Here is a 24612-nt window from a genome sequence, read left to right as displayed (position 1 = left end):
TGTACACTCATCAATAATAGAAAGACTGGTGTAAAACCACCACAAGTCAGACATGAATGGCAAATCATTGTGACAAAAATGAATCAATATTTTCCATGTCACTACTGATCCCTGCCAACGTCATCTCTTATTTAACAGGTGCTGTGCCCTTGTGTTAAAGTCAGCGTGGGACTGCTGGTGACGGAGGATGGTGCTTTTCCACCTCCTGACGAGTCAAATGGCATGAAAAAAATTTTTTTCAGCTGCACAATCTTGTTTGTAGCCTTCCAAACTACTTCTATACTGCATGTTCCAGTCGCCCTCGGTTATTATGGAAAAAGTAGCATGGGAGGTAAAATGATAGCAGATCACACAGGGATTAGTGTTCTGAGCATTTTCTAAGATTCAGCTTCTGGTTCAAATCTCAGCAGGAGGGAAAAAAGTTCTCAATAATGTATGAGTTTGCATGGATGTGTCCCTTATAGGTTCCACAAGAGCCCCATTCAAATTATTTATACTTCATGTAACAGAGGATTCAAGGAGATGGTTCAGCTGTGGTGGTGGTATTGTGACCATTACCAGAAAACGCACTGTAGAGGAAAAAATGGACTTATGTATTTTAATACTAGTGATATTTATTCAGACAACCATTCACACCTACGAGCAATTTTTTTAGAGTCATCAATTAACCTAACAAGTGGGTCTCCATGTGCCCTGCGATAGACTGGCGTCCTGTCCAGGGTGTATCCCCGCCTCACGCCAGATGTCAGCTGGGATCGGCTCTAGCCCCCCGCGACCCCGACAGGGACAAGCGGATGAAGATAAATGATGATGATGATGGCCTTTTTTCAGAAATTGACATTGTCTGACACAAGCGGTTTTCTGTTCCTTTAATTCAATTGAGGAAAGGAAAAACAAACCGGCGGATATTTTGGCGGGCGACATTAGGTGGTGGTAATGCTCCGTCCAGTTGCAAGCCACCATTAAAAAGAAGAACTACATTCTTCAAAAATTCCAAAGTGCATATGATCAACATATTAATATCAGTTATAACACTTAAGATAAAACCTTTGTCCGTTCTCCTCCCATAAAAGGTCAAGCTGCTACAAATGAATGGACCATTAGATGAATGGACCCCAGAGCTGAGAGCTACTTTACCAAACAAGCAGAGAACACAGACGGGTAAAGGTCATGTCAAATCATGTCAGGAAAGCCCAAAAATCAGTGCGATCCTACACGGGTTTGAAAGCTCAAAGGCTATTAGCACAAATCATCAGAGGAAATGTCCAGAGATGTCAGTGTGTCCTTTGCCATCTGAGACACTAAGGAGCACTTGCACTTTGTACACCATGCCTTGTAACTATGGAGCTGTTATATGTTTTGTAACGAGCAGTTGGCCTCTGAGAGACCACTTATTATGGAATTCAGGTGGCATACCCCCATTTAATTGTTTGATTCTGTCTTTCAGAAGTTAGTTTAGAAAGACTGTTAGGTCTCCAAATACCTTGACTAGCGAGGAAAACATCCCCGCTTCAGGCAACACAACACAGTGCAACGCTGCAGGACGACCTAATGTTGGATTGAAACAAATCTACTCACAAAGTCTTCTACCAAAGAGTATTTGTATCGTCCAATCATCAACACCTCCCTTTTGCATATGTTAGCCAACTTAGATTTTGATTAATGTATGTTTGCTATCTGGGTGACACGGTGCTGTGGTGGTTAGCACTGTTGTCTCACAGCTAGGGGGTTCCTGGTTTGAATCCCAGGCCCTTCTATGTGGAGTTTGCATGTTCTCCCCGTGTCTGTGTGTGTTTTCTCCGGTTTCCTCTCACAGTCCAAAGACATGCATGTTATAGGTTAATTGATGGTTGTCTGTCTCTGTTCGTCTCTATGTGCCCTGCGATAAACTGCCGTCCTGTCCAGGGTGTACCCCGCCTAACGCCCGATGTCAGCTGGGATCGGCTCCAGCACCCCCCCCCCCCCCCCCCCCCATCCGTGAACCTGACGGTGCAAGCGGTTGAAGATGAATGTGTTTGCTATCCTGAAGAGCTGCAACTCATAATGATTTTCATTATCCATTAATGTTTACTCAATTTACTTGCCTACAAAATGTAAAAAATAGCAAAAAGAAATTGCCAATAGACTTTCTCAGAGCTCAAGTGTCATTTTCAAATTGCTTGTTTAACCCGACCACCAGTCATATTAGATTTATAATGATAGATAGAAATGATAAAATATTTGTGTTCGAGGTAGATGGAACCAGCAAGTTTTGGGCAGTTTTTGATTAATTGATTATCAGTTTTTGAATTTCTTTCTGTCAATTGACTAATCAATTAATCACCAAATCACGCTCCACGCTGTCAGGCCTGGGCAGGAATGAGGACTCAGATGGGGAGGTACAAAGGTTAAGCTGGCGTTTATTCTTAAACCAAAAAGAGCTGCACTGAGCTAGTAAAACATGAAACAAAGTCACTCCGAACAGGAAGTGAGGAAAACAAGGCTGACAAAATGGCATTCAAAAATCAAAATCACTCTTCTTCAGAGGAAAAAACGGAAACACAAAAAAACAAGAGCGTGACAATACTCAGACTTAAAAGCTGGAACAAGGCTGTGGATCGGGCTGGAAGTTTTCGACATGACGGACGAAATACTTTGGCAACGAGACAGGGGAAGACACAGACTATATACACATGAGGGGGGGGGGACACAGGTGGAAACAATCATGGATCAGGGGAGGACGTCAGACCGGTGACACAAGAGGAAGGGCAAGGGACCTGAAACGAGAGGAGAGTTAATTTTCAAAATAAAACATGAAATTCACAAGACGGAAAACCCAAAGACAGGACAGACCTCACCGCGGTGTGACATCCACTATTTTGTCAATCTCAACATTTTTAGCATCCTGCTTGGCTACACATACTGTAGCACTGATACTTATATTGAAATGGGCTTACCAGTTGCTTGCTTCTCATTATGATCTTTGGTCCATGTTCTGCCCCTTAATCTGCTATTTTTAAATTCATTATCTACAAGAACCCTGCACCTAAGAAACACAAAGCTTAAGCCGGTCAGAAGAAATGAAATTGAATGTTACAAGTCTTTTCTCGCTCTTCGGTGAAAAGTTCAGGGCTCTGTGAAGGGATGAGCCACAAGAGCATTTAAACCGAAACCCCAAGAAAGCACTCAAATCAAAAGAAGATCTTTTAAGGGGGGGGAGGCACTGAATTGAAAGTGCTCTGCTCCACTTCAACAACAAGCTTCAAGTAACCTCTGTGTAACCCCAGAAATAGGTCATCCCCATGGCGGCTGCCTGTACCTCTACAAATAAATTGATTGTTGATGTGAAGGGGGCGACAGAATGCACAGTCATGAGGCAGCACTCGAGATGCAGATTGAAAGGATTTGGACTTGGATTTTGAAGAGAACACCGGGGATAATTGTGCTTTAAGGAATACTTCAGCTTCAAAATGACCATTTGGATTTCAATTGCTCATTGTTTGTTGCCCTGAATTCTTGAAAAAAAAAATTGTGCTTTGCTTTCGCCAAATGTTTCTCCCTTTATTGTTGTTCAAAGTTACTCATCTCGCTCATCACTCATCTTCAACCGCTTATCCGTGGTCGGGTCGAGGTCGCAGCAGCTCTCTCCATTTAAAGTTAGTAAATGTTATTTTCTGTGTAAACTGTGGATTCAGAATTGAGGTACTTGTAAGCTTCCTGGGGAGTGGGCCAAGTTAAGATTCAAAGACTGGTTACATCTCACAAACTCTCAGGAGATGCTAGGTGCTGGGGTACACTTTTTTGGTTTTCATTAATCAACAGTGGCTCAGTTGGTAGAGCGAGTCGACCAATGTCGGAAGGGTCGGCGGTTCGATCCCTGCCCTACTTGTGTCACGGTCGTTGCTGTGTCCTTGGGCAGGACACTTCACCCATTGCCTCATGTGACTGCTGTTTGAGGAGGCGGCCGGAGGGGCCGTAGGCGCTGATTAGCTGTGACTACTACGTAATTTACCACCACCATGTATGTCTGTGTAAATTAATGGAACCTGAACTCTGTAGAGCGCCCTTGAGCGCTGAGAAAGGCGCTATATAAATCCAAGCCATAATAATAACGCCAGGTAGTGAGGTTTTATTTCCATTTTTTGGTCTCTTTTAGGAAATCTTATTTGTAGCTCTTATTTTTAGAGCTGAACAACCCCCCCCCCCCCCCCCCCCAGTCCTTTTCCTCCCATGCATGTTTGTATCACGTATCTAAACTCCTTGTTAAACAAATAAACTATTTTACCAAAAACAGTTGCTTTTGGTAAAATAGTTTATAAAAAAATATGAGTATTTTACATTGTCCATCAGTGTAAACTGTTTGTTTTGAACTGCTGGACAATACAAGCTATTTAAAAACATACCTCCTTTGGGCTCTGAGAAATTGTGAATGGGCTTGAGGATGTGTCAGACAAGTGAAGTGTGTATGCTGAAAGACATCAGCCCCCCACCACTGTTATCCCCACTGACCCTGAATAATAAGTGTGTATAGCACATGGATGGATAAATGGATATTGAGGATATCTGTTACACGTATATGGCGCTTATCGTCCAATCTTAATGCTCTGACAGCATGTAAATGGGCAGTTCATGATGCTATCATGACAACAAATGTTTGCACTCTTGTCTGACATCTTACAACAGAGGTCAGCAGGGCTGCAATTCCCCGCAGCAGTGTGAAATTCTGGCCATTCAGTCCGTCTATGTCACACATCGTCCACGCACAATGGACTGCTGTGGCGGGAGAGTCAGTAGTTGTCATACATTTTAAAATCACCGGACACCCACACAAAGGTAGCTTTTGTGGCGCCAAAACAAAGGAGGCTCAAGAAATCATGTGTGGAACTGCGTTAATGTTACGTCCCTTTACTCTCTAATCCAATAATGAGAGCTTTCAAAGCCATGTGTGCCACAACCTTGATAGATCAACTTTACAGAGGTCACTTGTTAGATTTACTATTAAGAGCAAGAATGAAAAGAACTTACAGTACTACGTTCTTATTAAATTAGGTACTTATAAACTGACTTCACTTACCCAGTCCAGATCCTTTCAGTGAAAAAAAACAGACTTGTATTCTGTGACAGCCTTCGAATACTCACTTGTCAAATTGTGAGTGCTAAATGGAGAAGTAAGAAGGACTGGTCACAAGACACGGCAGCTCTTGACAACTGCACCAGGTCCTGTTTGTCTGTTTGGCCTGCCCACATTCACTAATCAAATCACCACACCCGCTTTATTCAAACCTCACTGCAATTTAAACACGGATATCGACTGATGGCACGGACGATGGCATGATTCATCTATACCAATTTCAAAATCGCTTTTCAGTCACCTACTGTAAGTTCAGTGTCCTTGATACACTTTGAAAACATTGCCTCTTCTCGAAAGTCAAATCCTCTCAAAAACAGCCTTGGGTTTAGTTTCTGACAGACGTAAACTTTAGAAATCATATCAAAAGAGATTGTGCAATCCTGTTTTATTACCACATAAATACATCCAAGTTATAACCGTTTCTCCGTCTGACATTTTTAAAAAAAAAGCTGTGGTTTTCACTGAAAGGACTGAAATACAGCAAACTGAGGCCAAAACGAACATCGCACTTTATACAAGACAAGACTTCAGTGTTGAACTGCAGTATTGTTTCTCATATTGCGTCTATACTGCACCGCTACAACTGAAAGCACGTTGCAATGCCAATGCATCTTAACATCTTATCATTTAGTTGTCTTTCAGAAGTTTAGCTGAAGGTTCAGAACCCCCCCGCTGATGATCTCTCAGAGCCAATAGAAGAAAAAGCAGAATTAGATAGACATCATCTCTTCTGGCCTCCAGAGTGCCTGAAGCACAAAGTCTTCAAACTCACAACTCCACTTTTGATTACAGTCTCAACAAGTACTTCATTCATTCCGGACTATTTTACATATATTACAGACTGCAGCTATGGATGGAACTGGAATATCAAGTAAATTTGATTTTAATGAAAAGTGTGTGACCCAAGGAGATGAACAGTCTTTTCGACACCGTCATTTTCTTATTCCTGGAATATTTACATGGATAAATCATGATATTATTATAATAAACAAACATTATTTATAAGCAACATTCACAGAATCACTTGTATAACAACAAAACCACTGCTGTATTCACTCGGTGTTTGCTAGTCTTTTTTGTACTTACAGACACTTTGTGTTAAAAGTCTCCAAGTCCATCTCTGACACTGATCCATGCTCTTAATGTGCTGTAACCCACACACCATAGTAGGGCTGCAACTAATTCATTAATCTTACGGGAATTTTATCAATTAGTAATTCGGTCTATAAAATGTCAGAAAACGGTGGAAAAAGTAAATTTTTCCCAAAGCCCAAGATGACTTCCTCAAATATCTTGTTTTGTCCACATCTCAAAGATATTATGTCACAGAGGAGGAAAGAAAACAGAAGATTTTCACTTTTTTTTCCTAAAGAAATTCCTCAAAGAACTAATCGACTTGATACCAATCCACATTTAGGCTGCAATAAGTTATTTTCTAATCTTATCCCTCCTTCCCACACTGTTTGTGTGGGCATGAACTACACACGCAGCAGTTGATGCACTTCATGCAGGTGTCAGACTTGCAATAATAACCATAGAATAATAAATACATTCGAGCAACAGAGAGGGACAACGTTATAAATTACAAACATGCAAATATGAGTTCACCAGAGCTCGTTTGCATTCAAGAGACATTTCCTCGATTCATTGATTAAATTATTAATTATCAAAGTAGTTGCAAATTAATTTCCTTGATTAAAATAAAGTGTTAACGTAAAGCAAAATTGTCAATGGTCATTGAACTCTCACAATGCAAACGTCATGAAATTTAAGTTGACAGCGATCAAACACCGTTATAATAATATTTTTAACACTCACCCCAAAGCCATTTCAGCTCATGACTGAAAAACAAAACGGCAATCAACCCTTCTCAACTTGGAATACTTGTCAGTGAAAAATCAAAAACAGCCACAATGGAAACTGTTTGTGTTTGCATTGAGCGCCGGGAGGCCGATCCCAGCAGAAAGGAACTTTTGAGACGAGTGAAGGCTGAGAGGAGTTTGTCGAGGGGGGAGAGAAACAACACACCAATTTGTGGCAGCTGAAAGATGACGTCAGTGTGGAGGCCACATGCAGGGAACCCACTGACCCACTGTACAGACATAAAGTGAGAGAGACAGTGGGGGAGTGGAAAGGCCCGACTGTTTCCAAATGGGCTACATGTCAATTTTAGGATGGTTCTGCTGTCACAACATATGTTTGTCATGTTGCAAATATCATCCTGAGGCAAATCATGAGACAGTCGCTCAATTTTCAATCTGTTAGTACAAAAAACATTAGAAGCAGGTTTATTTCTAACTCTGTTATCTTACAAATATATATATATATATATATATATATATATATATATATATATATATATATATATATATATATAATAAATTAAGTCAAATTTTGGGAAACTTGCCTTAAATGAAGGTTACCAAGAGATGCAGTGATACGTAACGTCCTCTACTACAGTGGGACAAGGACATTGTCAAGGAATTTGACACACATTAGATAAGGCTTTGCTTCAGGGACCTCCATCTGAGAACATTTTGGTTGATTAAGACCAGAATTCTGAAGACCAAGGCCCCGTTTAGATGGAGACGGTCGAAAAAAGGAAAACGCAAAAATGACCACTCTGGAGGGTGGTTTCAATTTTTTTTCATTTTTTAAGCCCCCAAAACTCCGGCGGCATCTAAACGAAAGGCACATCTGATAAAATATTTTGTCGTTTTGATATTATCGGCCGGTTTTTTTTTAGGTCGTTGCAGACTGCTGCGTTCACTGAAGTCTTCACAGTCTTTTTGTGGCATTATTTACAGACAGGCGTCCACAGGCCGCTCTGAGTTGCTGGAGACACCTTCTTTGAGTTCAATAAACGTTACTTCATTCTTATTTTTAAATTGAGACTCCTATTGCTTTTACCTGCCCAGGGACTGCAGATGGTTATTAGCTTTAAGCTAGAATCTGGTACAAATCATCTTTATCACTGTGTAACCAAATAATTTTGTACATGGTCCCTGAAACAAATAAACTAAACTAATCTGTTAACTTCTGAGTCAGGCTTGTAGTAAGGGCAGAAGTGTAATAGGAACGTGTGTGTGTGTTTGTGTATGTATTTAAGAGGGAAACATATAGGGGACGGACCAGAAGTAGTGAGGTAAATGTGTTTCAATAAAGTTTACAAAAGAGCAAAGAAAAAAGTCAACACCCATAGCGGTCTACTACGGCTAACCACGATATACTCCTTTTGTCATATTCAGCTTTGCTCAGATAATATAATTTTTCATTTCTTATAATGAGATGAAAGAGGTGACTAAATGCTAGACTGATCATGAGCTTTTAGTGCAGACAGAACTACAGTATCCACATCATCATCATCATCATCTCAGAAAAAGAGAAAACAAGAGAAATAATTGGTGGACCAGAGGACACATGGCAATTGTGCCTCTGGATGAATCACTGTTTGATTGCGTTTGCCATAAAAGCCCAGTAATTAAGAGGGAGTGCCATTCTTTCAAATTCAAACACCCACAAACACACTAATTACCTCATCGTATTCAAGTCTCCCAATTTGATGTCCATTGAGGTATTGTGAATGACATACAGTATGTGTCAGCACTTCATCAGTTATCCATTCACAAGACCAAACTTTCCAGCAACACTGATGAAAACTTTCAGGGTGAATTACAAATGACTTGGTGAGTAAGCAGGTGACAGAAGGACTGGCAGAGTGTGCAGGTTTATTGGGCACAAAGGGGGGGCCTTTGGTGAGAGTCACCAGCTGGCAACCTCCATGTCAACATGTCTGCAAAGCCTCCACATGACAGCTGAGACAGAAATGAATCAGTGTGCGGCTTTGACCTGTGCGCCACACACACACACACACACACACACACACCAACACACACACGCACACGCACACGCACACGCGCACGCACACGCGCACGCACACGCGCACGCACACGCGCACGCACACACGCACAGAGAGAAAGAGGTCAAGTGGTACGAATGCTAGAAAGGATTCTCTTTAATACTGACCGATATACTGAACTGCAGACTTTCTGTAAATTTCAACAAACATTTCAATGATGCATGAAAAAAAATAAACTAACCACTTCTGCTTTAAAACCAATGAAGAAATGTCATACACTACTTAGTCAGCAAAAAGGCCTGCGATATTCCCAGCCAGACAATATGAGAGTGAACTCACAGCTGAAGCTCTTCTCCTCGAGTCAGTTGTGAGAAGATGGGCCGGAAATTCCAGTCAGCAGACTGTCAGACTGAAAGACAAACAATGTATGGATTACAATTTCAAAAGAAGAATAAACAACAGGAGATTCTCTGTCAGTAAGCATTCTAGCTTACTGGAAATGTTTAGGAGAGAGGTGGCGCCAAGGTAGAGCATGCAGGAGGCAGGACATGATGCGAGTACACTGCACCGACGAGACGGTTTGTAATTTGGTCATAAATAAATGAGTTTCATTGAATTTGATGTTTTCGGCGTTGCCTCCCTGGAAGTTCCTGGATCTCATTGTCTCTCCAGTTTGACATTTCTCATTGCCGTCTTTATGCAAATCACCCTTCTTAACAGTTGGTGGTTTGTTATCTTCAGGCGCATCTGCAGCGTGATAAGGACGTCATCAACATGTCCGCTCACTTTCTGTAGATACACCGGGCAATGAGCGTCTCTATTCACACATGGGCTCACTCCGAGATTAAAGCAGTCTTTGTACAGAGCCCTGAAGTCTGGTCCTACTGATTCAGATATTTGCATTCTCTCAGGGTAACGTCTAATTTCAGGTGCAGTGCATGTGTGTAAGGGGCCTCACATCACCTCGGAGGTAAACGTCAGCCAGATGGACGTATCGCCCTCCCCCTAACGTCACATACATGCCCTTTTTTGGTAAGCAGAAATGCGCCGGAGTCAAGATCTGACAAGACGGTGCGTCCCGATTTGATCAATTTGTGATAACGGACCTTGACAGAGAGGCTACGTCCATTTTTTAGATACAATCTATGTAGGTAACAGATGAAAAAAGAAGTAATAGCCACAACATTTTCACTGGCCTCCGTGCTGCTTTACTAACCCTGTTTCCTGAGAGTTTATGACTTTGAACATGATACACTAGAAAAAAAGCACACAGTCCTTAGGAGGGTGGTGTAATAGCCTCTTGTTTGTTTCTCTCTCTCCAGGGCTGCAGAATTGAATGAGTAAGAAGCAGCACGAGACACACCTGAGCACTGTCTCATCCATGGCACATAAGACAGAGCCGCAGCAGGCAGTCCCTATTGGCAGACTTCCTCTCACCACCTTTGCTTTGTGCCCTTTGGTTTCTTGTCTGATTTTCACACCACAACACCCCTAAAGCACATTCCCTTATCCACTCGCTACACCACTGACAGATTCCTCCTGTTTATTTGTTTGTCTTGCTTTTATTATCTTAGATAATAAATAACTGTATTTGCTAGTGTTTCCATGTGCCTCATGTTTTTTTGTCCAGTGTCAGAGCTCTGAAAGTTGGAAAGAAGTCTAAAAAAACAGCTTAAACGCACTCATCTTGTTGGGAAAAGGGTATATGACATAAAATAGTGCAGGTTAAAGTTAAATTACAATAATAGTACTCACTCATCTTCAACCGCATATCCGGGATCGGGTCGCTGGGGCAGCAGCTCTAGCAGGGGACCCCAAACTTCCCTTTCCCGGGCCACATTAACCAGCTCTAACTGGGGGATCCTGAGGCGTTCCCAGGCCAGTGGAGATATAATCTATAATCTATCAATAATAGTAATTTCTGAGAATTGTAAAAGCTGCTGCTGCACTCCTCTTCCCATCAGCAATCGAGCACAACTGCCACAGTTCTTTAACTGCATGAATGATAATCACAGTTCAGATTACCATCAAACACATACGCACACGAAACATTCACACACACAATGCTTTCTGTATTCAATCAGCCGTTTCTGTTTTTTTCTTATTCAAACCACAGTTTCCACAATGACAAACACTCAGCCAGTATGCAAACCTCACTGCCTAGCACAGACACGGCATGTATTAATCAGCTGGAAGCAAAACATCAGTGTTCAGCAAAAGAAAAGGCAGTATAGAAACCACACCATCAGTAAAGCCACCAAGCAGCCAGTAAGTGAGTCATCAGTCTGGTAGCCAAAGCCCTTTTGACAAGAAGCTGGTTGTATGTGCCCTGTTGTTTCAGCACAGACCGAGAATAAAAGGACAGCGGCCGGTTGAGTTCACACCACATGTCCGGGGCACTACAGAAATGCTATGAACTGGGCTTATAGGCAAAGTGCACCTCCTGTAACATGAGTGTAATGTCATCACTAAAGAAGAAGAGCTTGTGTGTGATACTAAACTGGCACAAAAATGATTTGTAAAAGAAGTAATACTCTCATGTTTTGAAATTCCATATATATATAAAAATAAAGGAGAGACAATAAAAGAAATTCCATTAGCGCAACATAACTCCAGTCTCAAGACCTTAAAGATCTCTCAGAGCTGTGCACAGTCTAGAAGATGTTCAGCCGAGTTGGAATATTAAGTGTTGGAGAATGAAATGTGCTGTGGTTCTGCAGGAATGAGTCCTAAAACCTAGAAATTAGTTAGCATTTTTAACGCTGCCAGATCACTCATCTCCAAGTCAATGGTCAAAGGTCTGTGGTTAACACAAACATAAGGGACTTTGACGTTTTGTTATATGATTTAATATGTCAGAAAATACGCCACTGTTCAATTTTAAAGCTTGTAAGCATCTTCAAAAAAAGGCAGTTGAAACGACAACCTTCATCAGGCTGTACACAGCGAGAAGGTGATGTAGTTCTTTAGCATAACATTGCTTTATACTTCAATTTTATTTACACAAAAAGCATAAAAGATTATCTTGCCGAGCGTGTAAGTATAATAAACTTTTGTTCGCCACAGAGCTTATTTCTGCAATAATACAAAATCCAATGGAAAAATCCCATTGGCTTTTTGTCAGGGGGAACAAGGTGATGCTAATTTCCAGGTCGGCCTCCAAAAAATTATTCTGCACACTAATGCAGATGCATGGAACATTTTAAGAAGGAAAACTAGAAGTTATTTAGTTTGAACTTGAAACATGTGACAGGTTGTTTATGCCACAACTACAGTTTCTGCTCCCAGTTGTTTCAACTGCACTCACAAGCCCTTCCTGTGAATATTAGATTTAAACATGAAAGCCAAAGATAATGAGCTCCACGTCCCTGTCCCAGTTATTTCAGCTTGACTTATACTTTAGTACACACATCTTTGTGTGTTCATTTGACCTGAGCAGAAATCCGGCAGAGCATATGCCCTTATGCAGCACGCAGTGACTTCTTTTGTGTCACTGTGTGGAAAACCTTGGTTTTCTCCTAATGTTATCTTACTTAATGTACATAAAGATCCTGTGGTAAATGCCAAATGATGTAATTGGCAAATGGTGGAGGCTTTAAGCTTGAAAGGTTCAACACAAACAAACAATCACCCACACAGAGATGATGAATACAAAACAGTTACAATCACCTCCAGTCTCCCCTCTTACACAGACTATAAAAAGGTCACTATTGAGTCTCTATATTGATACAAGTCAGACACTAAAGTCAGACATTAAATTCCAACTGAAATATGTTGTCGATTTCTCCTCTAGAGTGAAATAAAGGGCATAAATAGTGCCATTTATTTTCTGGACGTCTTGGATGACCTCATTTAACTCAAGCTTCATTGCTAAATGGACAAGGATTGATCGTGTAATGGCATATAAAACACTTTTACAGACCAAACCTGCAGCCCAGGCCTGATCAACGCGCATGCCTAGAGGGGTAAAAAAAAAACATCAAACTGCTTACAGTCAATGTTTATGCTTTCATGTTCCAAAAAAATAAAGAAAACTCTACACAAGTATCTCTATAGCCCCTCAAAGCCCACCATCCAGCCTCAGTTATGCTACATGTCCACTGGGTCTGTCATTACCCACTCCCCATCCGTTGTCTACATGAGACACTGTGAAATGCATTCTGGGAGCGTAGCGGCGAGTTTCGCTGAGCCGATCCCAGCTGACATTGGGCGTGAGGCGGGGTACACCCAGGACAGGACGCCAGTTTATCGCAGGGCACATAGAGACGAACAGAGACAGACAACCATTCACACCTACGAGCAATTCATCATCATCAATGAACCTAACACGAGCATGTCTTTGAACTGTGGGAGGAAACCAGAGAACCTGGAGAAAACCCACGCAGACACGGGGAGAACATGCAAACTCCACACAGAAGGGCCCCAGCAGGTATTTGAACCAGGAACCCTCTCGCTGTGAGGTGACAGTGCTAACCACCACACCACCATGTTGCCCTGTTCGGCATCGTGTCTGTTTTATTTCAACAGAGCGTTTTGACCCGGACATCGTATTTTAGAAGGGTGTTACGTCAGACTGAACAGCCGGATATCAGAGAAGGTTTCCAAAACCAGCAGTCTATCTAAATTTTATCGGGCTATATTTTCCCATATAAATAAATGATGACTAACAAATTGAGTGTGAATGCTGAATAAATACATAACTAAAATATATACCTAACGCTGATGGGCATCATAATCATGTGGCAGAGTTGGGTTTTTTTTTTACCAGATATCCAAATGTGCTTAAAGGGAGGGAGGGGGCATAAAACAAAGTCTGACTGGTGTAATCTATCTATTTAATCCGCTCTGCTCTCAGCCCCTCCATTGTTGTTTTAATATGGTTTTACCCAGGGTGTCCATCAAACCATTTGCTCTAATCTTTTTTTTCCCCTCCACCACCCACACCTTAATTGTCCCAAATAACATTTCAAACTATTTTTCTTCTCTATAATAAACCACATCTCTTCCTGTGTAATGAGAGAAAACACTAAGTGGGAGCAGCTTTTACCTTGTTTGACCTCATCATCATCATCATCACCACCATCATACAGTAACGTTACCTCATGGAAAGTGCCCCAAACATGTGTGTAGGCTGAAACTAGAGCAGCCGTTTAGAAATGTGTGTTTCCAACTAGACACACACTGAATCAAACTGAACAGGTCGGCTGGCAGAGAGGAAGAGAGATGCCCACAGTAGCGAGTCCTGAGAGGGATGGAGAGCGCAGCCTACATACAGACCAGGAGCCTACGTGATGTGACTGAATCAAAGCTTTTCAGTGCAACTCACAGGTTTATTTCACTGCCGATCAGGTTTCCTCGAAAATAGCTTCTGTACAGCTCAAATGACGGGAACCTGCCACCTGAGCATCGTGAAACATCTTTTTCTTTATCCTGGAACAACGAAATCCCTTATTATCCTGTAACTTGAGCTTTAAATGCACAATGTGCAAATATGGCAAAACTTTGAAATGTCGCGCGGGTTTTATGCTGTGCACGATGAGGTCTATACAAGAAATAGAAAGTTGAATAATTATTCATTTTTCTGATGTATATGAACAGAGGAACACATTTAAATGATCCTTCTCACAGTACGGTTATGTAGTAGTCTTACCGGTTAGTAGATGCGTTGTCCCACGCGCTGATGCAGCTCGGGTACACCGTGGTCTCCAGTCCCTCTGCCGTGCCTCTGGAGCACGCGCCCCCCTTTTTAACAGGTTTCCGTTTGTGCCATTCGCGCTCGTTCCCCTTCCCGAGCCCGAGAGAGCATCGATTGGCTTTGACACCGACGACGCAAATCCTTCCGTTACCAATGGCGGTCCGCGCGCACGCCCTCCCCCCCTCGCTCCCTCCCTCCCTCCCTCCTCTGCCGGCCCTGCGCCCATTGATTCCCCTCACCATGGATGTGTCTGCTCCACCAGTGTAATGGGGCTACAGCCGCCCCACCCACGGCTCTCTGCCTTTTATTGACTTCATCATGTGTTTTAATTGATTGTCTATTTAAACAGCAGTTGTGTTTACTGAAGTACTTAAAGGTTGAATATGTAGAATCTTCATTCAAAGCTATATTTAAAAAAAAAAAAGATTATACACCCATGGGCAGTGGCGGATTAAGGTGGTCATGGGCCCCTAGGCTAATACTTTGTTTGGGCCCCCCCACATTATTAATCATGCTTCGTCAGAAAAAAACCCAGCTAGAACAAAAGAAGAGGCCGCAACCTTGAAAAATCTTGTCAATTATGGAATTTTCTTAAGTAGATCTTGGTCCCGTTGTTCTTTCAGTTGTTCTGCTTTTCTTTTTATGCTCTGCTATCACATTCCCTTTCTAGTATTTTGTCGCTATACTGTCTAGTAACAGTGAGTGACATGTCATTTAACAACAACGGCCGCATGATGACAGCTGATTTGGTAAATGTTTCCCATATCGATCAAATCAATGACTTAATTTCTAAGGGCCCCAATAGGAGGCAAGTTTTTTTTCCCAGTGTAGTAAATAAAATAAAAAAATTTGGCCAATGCAGGGTCCCTGCACACCTGGGGCCCCTAGGCTGCAGCCTAGGCCAGCCTGTGCATTAATCCGCCTTTGTCCATGGGGAGTTTTGAGGGGTACAGAATGAAATTATAGCATTTTAGTCTGAATTAATGTTCTATTTTATTTTTAGGGGTTTGACAATGACTTTCTGTCACGTTGTGTTTACATTTTACCAACCAGTAGCATTGGGCATTGCAGCGTTGCCAGGGTTGTCTGTTGATGGGTGCAGCTACTGTAGGCTGGCACTTGGTGAAATGGAGTTTGTTAGTTTGAGTGACTGGAGACAGGCAAAAACCAGAGTCAATAAAGGCCAATCACTTCACTCCATGGACTGAGATAAAGGAGTTCAACAGCATTAAAACACACGCCCAAATAGCTACGTGTCTCCTTGATTTGTAAGCTTACTTTCATGTTTACTTAGCTGCAACGGCAAACTGTAACTGTCAGTCAAACTCCTCTAATACTTGTTTTTATGGTGCGATTTTCCGGAGGGGATGGGATCAAACAGACTCAAACAGACTCAGGTCTCCTGTAGGCTACTGGGCCGGGTCTGATCAACCTGGCAACCCGAGTGGTAAAAATGTTTTTGTTGTTGCGACTACGATCTTGAGACACTGGATGGCGGTGTTCTGCTCATTTTACATATTCAACCTTTAAGTAAACCGTTGTGTGTCAGCAGCAAGTTGTAGGCTAATAAAATCTTATTCAAAAAGATGGGCTAACAAGAATTATCAGAATCCCTTTACGGTGAAAACCAAGCTTTTGATCACAAGTATAAGGCTGTGACAATAGGCTATGCAATTAGAAAGACTACTCACCCCAAAGAAGCGCAAATGAGGTGATTTATCGTTAGTCACGCGGACTGGTCTTGCTCATTGTTTTTAAATATGTCGTGGTCAGATCCAGAATTTCTCAATAAGAGATAAAAGATGTGCTTCCAGGACCTTTTTAGTTTTTGTTTTGTGGGGAAAACATGTTGAATATTAAACTAATTATTTTTTACATACAGTAGATTACTTCTAAATGTGTAGGCTATTATTGTAAATTATGTATATTATCATTTCTAGAGCTTTTACCAATCTATCTGCCTGTTCTGTGCAGTGTAGGGGGTGCACTAAATTACAGTATCACACGAGAAAATACTCTAAACTGTGTTACTTTGCGTAGCGTTCAAGGCCAGACTCAGCAGTCTTTTAGAATAATCTTGATGCCTTTACTGTTGCCAGGCAACCGCTGTCCTGGAACAGAGATGAATGGGTGTCCCTGGGCTCTCTCTCTCTCTCTTTCTTCATCTTTACTTTAATCATTTTTTTCTGTTCAATGTCTCTCGCTCACATAGACTTTTTTTTCTATTCTATTCTAGAGCGTTAACACTGAAAAGATTTCTCCCCAGGAATCAATAGAGCATGTCTTCTTCTTTAACGCACTACGCCTTTATCAGTTTCTAGCGGTTTCTCTCACTCAGCAGACTGGTATGGTTCATTAAAGTGGCGTGTTATGGCTTTTGGGACACATCACAACTTCTGTTTCACATGGTCTCAGTGTCACAGATGTAAGCCAAGGGGCAGTGGGTGTTTCTTTCGACACTTTTCTTACCTAAGTAACTGAGCCTCGATTGATCAATCGCCAGCTTTCTTGCTGAAATTATTCTTGACTTACATTTACCATGCGGTCTCATCTCTGTTTCTGATGGACCTTAACTTTCAATACTGGCCCAGGAGTGTTACTGAGGCTTTGAAACCTCAGTGAGCAGAGGTGTCACCCCCAGCCTGCAGCTTCATGGTTGATTTCTATCACATCCTGTTTCACCCTGAATAGAGAATGTTGCCTTTTATCAGCCCTTTTGTTATGCAGCTTACTCACAATTGGCAATGTTGTCCATCTGTATTCAATATTAATGTCTGTGCGTTTGGAAAGAGCAAAACAGACACAGAGGCAGACAGATGTTGGTAGGCAAAACATGGTTTTGCACACCGCTTGTTGAATATTGCAGAAATATTTAAATTATTTAGCAGCTGCTCACACCTGAATATCTGTCAGTCAGGCCAAGGGTTTGTTCGCAAAGTCAGGCCAGATAAAAATGTACCTATCACACACACACACCAACTCGCCTTCTTTCCCTTTCTTTGTCTCATGGGAGGCTATTACAGAGGTTTACTGTCACTATTGCTAATGTATTATACAGGGTGCAGGTGTCTCTTTGAATGCATCAACCATTAAGGCGGCAAAGCTTTACATGAGTCAAATCTCCATGCACTTCTTTGCATGATTCAACTTTCTCCTCACATCACCAGCAGTAAACAGCAAGACATAGTGTGTTTCACTATACAGAGTTTTAATCAATGTTAAAAACACAATGCAGTTATAACCTTTAACCTTCGTTAGTGTGGGTACGGGGAGTCACAATTGGAAAAAAAGCTTTCTTTATTTAACATGTCAGTTGTGGGAGATACAATATAATATTTCCACTGAAAAGCAGGAAATAAGAAATAATATAGGACACCAGCTGTAATGTTCTATGATAGTCACTATGGGCTAATCATACAAACGTGAGAACCTCAGTAATTGTCAGTTAATATGATGAAACAGAACATGATGTAATATTGATTTACATTTACAAATTTCAATGGCCCCTGATGATGACACACAAAAACCTGACTCAAAACTGAATCACAGTGATTTCTCTATTAGGCACTTATGAATGAGTTTGCAGCTAAAGCCATCCCCTTTAGGACAAAAGCACTTGGCCTAAAACACACTTCTTCTGTATTTACCATTCAACATGTAAAAATATGATTCCCGAATTCATACAACGCTCTTATCGATCGTATCAATTCTCTTGCAGGAATATAAAATGGACATGGGTGCTTTCTCTGGTCTCTTCAAACAACAACTGAACATAGACACTTATGCATGAATTTCACTAAACAGTTCTCCAAAGGCCTCAGCTTGCTTTTGAGGATCATGTTGCTGCATAGCACAGATCAAAATCCACAGTTCAGAGGTGAATTTGCTCCATTTTTTTCACTCTAAAATGATCTTTGGTGAGAATGTAAACAATTGCACCAGAACAAAAAAAAGTAAGGCTTTAAAGTCTTGTAGCAAAATGAAAACCAAAAAACACACATAAACTCTAGACAAATATATCTTTACCTGATTAGGAATCCTAGAACTAGCTGTCAGATAGCATGGATTAAGATGACTTGCCCTGCCTTCACACTTCAAACAGTGCTCATAATAAGCAAGCCATAATTCAATATAGCCACTTCCCCCTTGAACAATGAGGAGAGATAATGCAGTGAGCATTGCAGTTTACATAGAGGTACTCTTTAGGATCCCTTTATGATACTGATTAACTGAAGCAAAATGAAAATGCAGTAAGCTGCAATGAGCAGGGTGAATTGGGGGTTGAAACAAAGGCAAGACAAGCTAATATACAGTACATGGGTTAAGGTGGATAGGCATCAGTGTATCTCCCAGACGTAAGGCACAATAATAGGGTGCATGGTGTTGTCTCCAACCCTAATAACCTTTAATATATATATATGCAATAGTATAAAAATCTGCCTGAATGCATGCCCAGTAATTTTGACATTTTGTCAGCCTACACTGTGCATGAGCATCATCCTGTATTACGTGCAGGACATGTGTGCCCCTCAGTCTGCAGTCTATCCATTCAACTATCCACCTACCCATCCATCCATCCATCCATCCGTCATCTGTCTGTCTACTGTCTGAAGACAATCTACCACTGCTCCCAGCTGAAGTCATCCCCACCTCCAAACACGACAAAGAAGCCAAGGATGGTGAGGAAGATGACAGCGTTTCCTGTCATCACCAGACCGCAGGCACCCCACTGGATCTGTAGGAGAAAAATATTGATACTGAATCAGAACAAAAATAGATCCATAGTCTTCTATTGGTGTTCACAACACTCTGTTGGCAAGATAAAAATACTAACAATGGACATGGGGCAGAGAGCATAGACATAACGAAACAGACAAATAAAAGTCAATGATGGTGACTATGTTTAACACATGGAAATCAACTTCCAAAACATTTAAAGATGGGTAGACGGTGATACATCAGAACCGTGTCCATAGCAACAGTGTCTTTCAAAGCAGCGGTCTGCAATACACAAATAACAGGTGGTAAAGTGCTGTAATTGACCATCAGAATCAAGTTCAACTAAGCTGTGTAATAAGACAAATATATCCTCAAAATCGGAAAAAAATATTATTTCCTATGTTGTTTCAGACACGATGTCGAAAAACGTCATTCAGAAGTTTTATATTCTGATTCTTTCACTTTGTGTTAATTTTGCATTAAAGTTCTTAATAAAATAAGAAAAAGTACTTTTATTTGCCAAGTATTTAATTCACAGGAGTATACAAAAACACGCTTTAGCACGTGGTTATTTCATGCAGAGTACTTATTTATTGAGTTACCAGAAAAAAACATGCTGTATCAAGATACCTATCATTGAAAAAGGCCTATATCAGAGAGAACATTTCAGCCATATCGCCCAGCCCTAATGTGAACATAAAGAGAACTCACTGTGCTAGTGCGGGCTAGCACAATGGGAAGCCCAAAAGATGATACCACGATTCCAGTTGTTAAGAAGTAGGCCAGCTCTCTGCACGCATTGCTGGAGGAGTCAGTGTCATCACTGAGGCGTCTGGATATGAAGGTCGGGATGGGGCTTAAAATGTAGAAAATTAGGACAAACAGCGGCCAGTATACCCTACAGACACAGAAGAGGAAAAGTTAAAAGGATGGTCCACATTTTATGACATACCAGCATCTTTAAAAATAAACAGGTGCAGTTTTAGGAAAAACATCATATCCTTAAACAAAACACTCAAAAATATTTAACCACACACAAAAGACAAGTGACATGACATGTTTAAGGGACATCCCTCAGATTTTAACAAGTGCAGATCCCAAGGGGGTACACAGGGAACATGCCCTCCTCAATATTTGAGAATGTGCATTTGTCCCTCACAATAAAAACATGAAAGTATCATAGAATGTGACTCATTCAAACTCTTGTCTGTCAACTACAACTAAGTATTAGGGCAACTGTTAGGAAAGATATAATAATTGAGATTTTAAGAAAATATTTAATATATTTCATAATATTATCCCAAAAAACAAATACATATAGCAATATATATATAATTCAATTCAATTCAATTTTATTTATAGTGCCAAATCATAACAAAAGTTATCTCAGGACACTTTAGAGACTACGTATAGACCACACTCTATGACTTATTTATGATTTACACTGACCCAATAATTCCCCCGAGAGAGAATAAAGTCCAAATAGATTAAGTTGCTTCAAGTCATATTATTATAAAATGAAATATGTGTCCTCGATGAGAAGAATTACATTGTTTGTAACACAATTGTATCATATCTTCTGTGACTACGGAGGATATTAGACCATAATAACCCCAATGGCATCAGAGTTATCTCAGTTTGTGCTCGAGGTTTACATTTTTAACAGAAAGCCTGCATCACAGACCGGGAGTGTGGGGTTTGAAAGAGGTGGGCAGTAATGAAAGACGCCATTGAGTTGCATTATGGAAATTGTAGGATTCAGCATTTCTGGAGCTCAACCCAAACAAGAGACTACATTTCTAAGTCTGTGCAGCATTTATTTGACCAATATTATTAAATCTGCCTCTTAATTTTAATCTCAAATAACATGTTTAAATAGTCTTCCAGTCTAAACAGCTACAGAATCACTAAGACTCAGTCCTTTGTGTTTACTAAGGAACCTTGAAATTGTCATTCATGCATTCATCACATACTCATGATGGTCATGCTTAAGCAAACATAACCTATTTAGACTGCAGTTTATTCAAAATCCCTCCCTCTCCTCTCTTATTCTAACAAAAGAGTATATAAATAACCCCAATTTGTAGCTTCCTTACATTGTGTTTCTTGCTCAGTAGATTTTAAGATTTTAGTTATCACTTTTGAGGCCCCATGGGACTTGCTCCTGGATAATCAATGAATGTTTGATCACTTATGTGTGTAGCCTGAGATCCTCTGGTGGGTCCCTGATCTAGACTGAAAACCAGGGGCGACCAGGGGGCGACCAGGGGGCGACCAGGGGGTGACCAGGGGGTGACCAGGGGGTGACCAGGGGGTGACCAGGGGTGACCAGGGGGCGACCAGGGGGTGACCAGGGGGTGACCAGGGGGTGACCAGGGGGTGACCAGGGGGTGACCAGGGGGTGACCTGGGGCAGCCAGGCCTTCAGGAAGCCTTTAGATCAGGCAAGCCACAACTTGTGCTGCTTTAAATCTCTTCTTTAAAAAAAAGAAAAATATTAAAAATGTGCTTTTACTTAATTAACTTGTAGGTATGCATGCCTTTTAATTGTATGTTTCTTTTATTTTATTGTAACTTTGTTTTGAAAGGTGCTACACAAAAAAAGTGAATTATTGTTGTTAATATTATTATTTTCTCATCTCATCTTCAACCGCTTATCCGGGGTCGGGTCGCAGGGCAGCAGCTCTAGCAGGGGGCCCCAAACTTCCCTTTCCCGGGCCACATTAACCAGCTCTAACTGGGGAATCCTGAGGCGTTCCCAGGCCAGTGTGGAGATATAATCTCTCCACCTAGTCCTGGGTCTTCCCAGAGGCCTCCTCCTAGCTGGACGTGCCTGGAACACCTCCCTAGGGAGGCGCCCAGGGGGCATCCTTACTAGATGCCTGAACCACCTCAACTGGCTCCTTTCAACGCAAAGAAGCAGCGTCTCTACTCCGAATAATAATAATAATAATAATAATATTGTTATTATTATTATTATTATTATTATTATTATCTAAAAGTTCCTTAACTGCTGTGGTTCATGTCTCTCTGATTAAGTGCCTCTTCACTTGGGAAAATAAATCTTAACTAAACCTTTAAGCATCAATATTGCATGTTAATTCAAGTCTGTCATGTAAGAACATAAATACTTAATTGTGACAAACAACCTACCCGTACTGTTCCAGTGCACAGCCCAGAAGAAGAAATGTAAGTCCAATGGCACCACTGAAGGACAAACCAACCAGTGCTGAAAGAAGAGAAACGTTACATTATTCACTAGTGTCCAAACTTACAATAAGAAACAAAACAGCTAAGCTTGTAACACTTGATATATGTCTGTATGCAGTGTCAACATTTAAGATGAAAAAAGCAACAAATAATATCTTAAAACAATGACCTGATACCGGAATTAACGTTAGACACCCTGTAAAAATCTGAATGTTGTAATGCTAGCTTTCGAAATGATTCAGCAAAGGCTTTCAAAAAGGTTGAAAACTAAACTTTTAAAAACATTAACATCTTCGTAACTAAATGGACGTAACTCTCAGCTGTCTACTGACTCATAAACGCATTAAATACAACACCTTTAATGCCGGCCATTGCGATAAACGTGTGAAAGTTTCTGTTTGACTTTTGCTCTGTTTCTTTGTGTTTTGTTTATGTGCTGCTCTTCTTCTTCTTCTTGGCTGGCGGACTTCCTGCTTCCTCCATCGGGGCTTTTCTTGTCACGTGACTCTTAAAGCGACAGTAGCGCTGCTTGAGATTTCACTGCCAACAGAGAAGTGAGCGTGCAGACAAGATAAGATATTCCTTTATTAGTCCCACAAATGGGAAATTTCCATATTACAGCAGCAAAGTGGATAGCAAACATAGAAGAAGCATCAATAAGAAACAATAGATTATAGATACATATAGAAAAATCTGAACAATACAAACACAGGGAAGTATAGAAGAAGAAGAATTACTTTATTAATCCCGCAACGGGAAATTCGATTTTTTCACTTTATTATTATTCATGTGACACACACAGGCCCGAAATACACACACGTGCACAAACAGGACCTATATATATGCAATTAATGGAGAGATGTTAGAGCGGGGGGGGCTGCCAATGGCTCAGTGCCCCGAGCAGTTGGGGCTTCGGTGCCTTGCTCACCAGCACCTTGGCAGTGCCCAGGAGATGAACTGGCACCTCTCCAGCCACCCGTCCACACTCCATTCATGGTCCACACAGGGACTCGAACCAGCAACCCTCCTGTTGACAGATGAGTTACCTATGGACTGATCTACTGCCGCCCTCAATACAATTTCATATAAATGTACACTAAGGCACAGAGGGCAATATTAATATTACTATTGCACATTGTGATTGAAATTCACCTCAGCTAATTTTTTCACACTGAAGTGAACCCAGTTGGTGAACATTAGATTCAAGATTCAAGAAGCTGTATTTATCCCGGGGGAAATGATTGTGCAACACTTTCAATACAAAGATGGGAAAGGGTCAGAGTGACAATAAGCTAACATAATCAAATCAAAATAAAGCTAACATGAAATAAATCAAACAATAACTAATGTGACAGAGTGCAACAGACATTGTGGTTAAACATAGGTTTATACAATATACAACAATATGCAGCGTGCGTGTATGTGTGTGTGTGTGTGTGTGTGTGTGTGTGTGAGGTATACTGGGAGCAGTGCTGGTTGTATAGTCTGACAGCTGCAGGAAGGACAGACCTGCGATAAAACTCCTTCACACACTCTGGGGGAAGCAGCCGGTCACTGAGGGAGCTCTCCAGTGCTGTAAGACACACCTAAACACCCCCAGATGCTGCAGAGTCCTCCTCTCATGCATGGTATCATCTCCATTATAATGATTATGGGTAAATATCATTAATTAATGTAAATGGACAAATATGACACGTCACTAAATTGGGATAAAACATTAATTAATTAAATAAATACATTTCTTCTTTATAAACATTAGCTGAAACAAACCACCGTTGCCGAAAAAAATGCCATTCTATGTCAAAATGTTTGGTGTTTTGAATAAAACATTTTTTTTCTGTTATAAAAATGTCTGTGAGTTATTGATAGGGACTCAAAATATAAAAAAAATGTGTGGTGCATTGATTTATTTGTGTATTGAAATACATTTGAGGACTTTTTTATTGACTGCTAGAAGGGGATCATATACAGTATAGTATGTACGGTATGTATGTTTATTATGTATGTACTTTGTACTTTA

The 24612-nt window shown here is 41.0% G+C and overlaps 2 protein-coding genes across 2 annotated transcripts in view; both read right to left on the bottom strand.

Annotated features, from left to right (window-relative positions):
• LOC310957667 (3',5'-cyclic-AMP phosphodiesterase 4B-like) overlaps window positions 1–14707 on the bottom strand; it is a 53838-nt gene extending 39131 nt beyond the window's left edge. The window contains exons 1-2 of the mRNA XM_083928341.1: window positions 14620–14707; window positions 9309–9378 (exon numbers count right to left, since the gene is read on the bottom strand). The gene's annotated coding sequence lies outside the window, so the exon portion shown is untranslated. The remainder of the gene's footprint in view (window positions 1–9308; window positions 9379–14619) is intronic.
• A 3144-nt stretch (window positions 14708–17851) lies between these two features.
• On the bottom strand, window positions 17852–23083 carry LOC310958275 (leptin receptor gene-related protein). Its single transcript, XM_083929134.1, has 4 exons — window positions 22949–23083; window positions 22536–22611; window positions 20095–20281; window positions 17852–19399 (listed from the first exon to the last, which is right to left on the bottom strand). Exons 1-4 carry the CDS (start codon window positions 22962–22964, stop codon window positions 19283–19285), a joined length of 396 nt encoding a protein of 131 aa, XP_083785260.1. The 5' UTR covers window positions 22965–23083; the 3' UTR covers window positions 17852–19282.
• Between the last annotated feature and the right edge of the window lie 1529 nt (window positions 23084–24612).

The sequence above is a fragment of the Echiichthys vipera genome (genome assembly GCF_963691815.1).
Source record: "Echiichthys vipera genome assembly, chromosome: 15".
Taxonomy (NCBI): domain Eukaryota; kingdom Metazoa; phylum Chordata; class Actinopteri; order Perciformes; family Trachinidae; genus Echiichthys; species Echiichthys vipera.
Note: the sequence above shows the minus strand (reverse complement) of the source record. Positions and strands in the feature narration are given on the sequence as shown.

What these genes read in the sequence shown, in the direction of transcription:
- LOC310958275 (XM_083929134.1), bottom strand. An exon ending in TGTGCACTGGAACAGTACGG is followed by an intron (nt 20,282 to 22,535) that starts GTAGGTTGTTTG and finishes CTGTGTCTGTAG; the next exon opens with GGTATACTGGCCGCTGTTTG. An exon ending in TGCTAGCCCGCACTAGCACA is followed by an intron (nt 19,400 to 20,094) that starts GTGAGTTCTCTT and finishes TTTCTCCTACAG; the next exon opens with ATCCAGTGGGGTGCCTGCGG.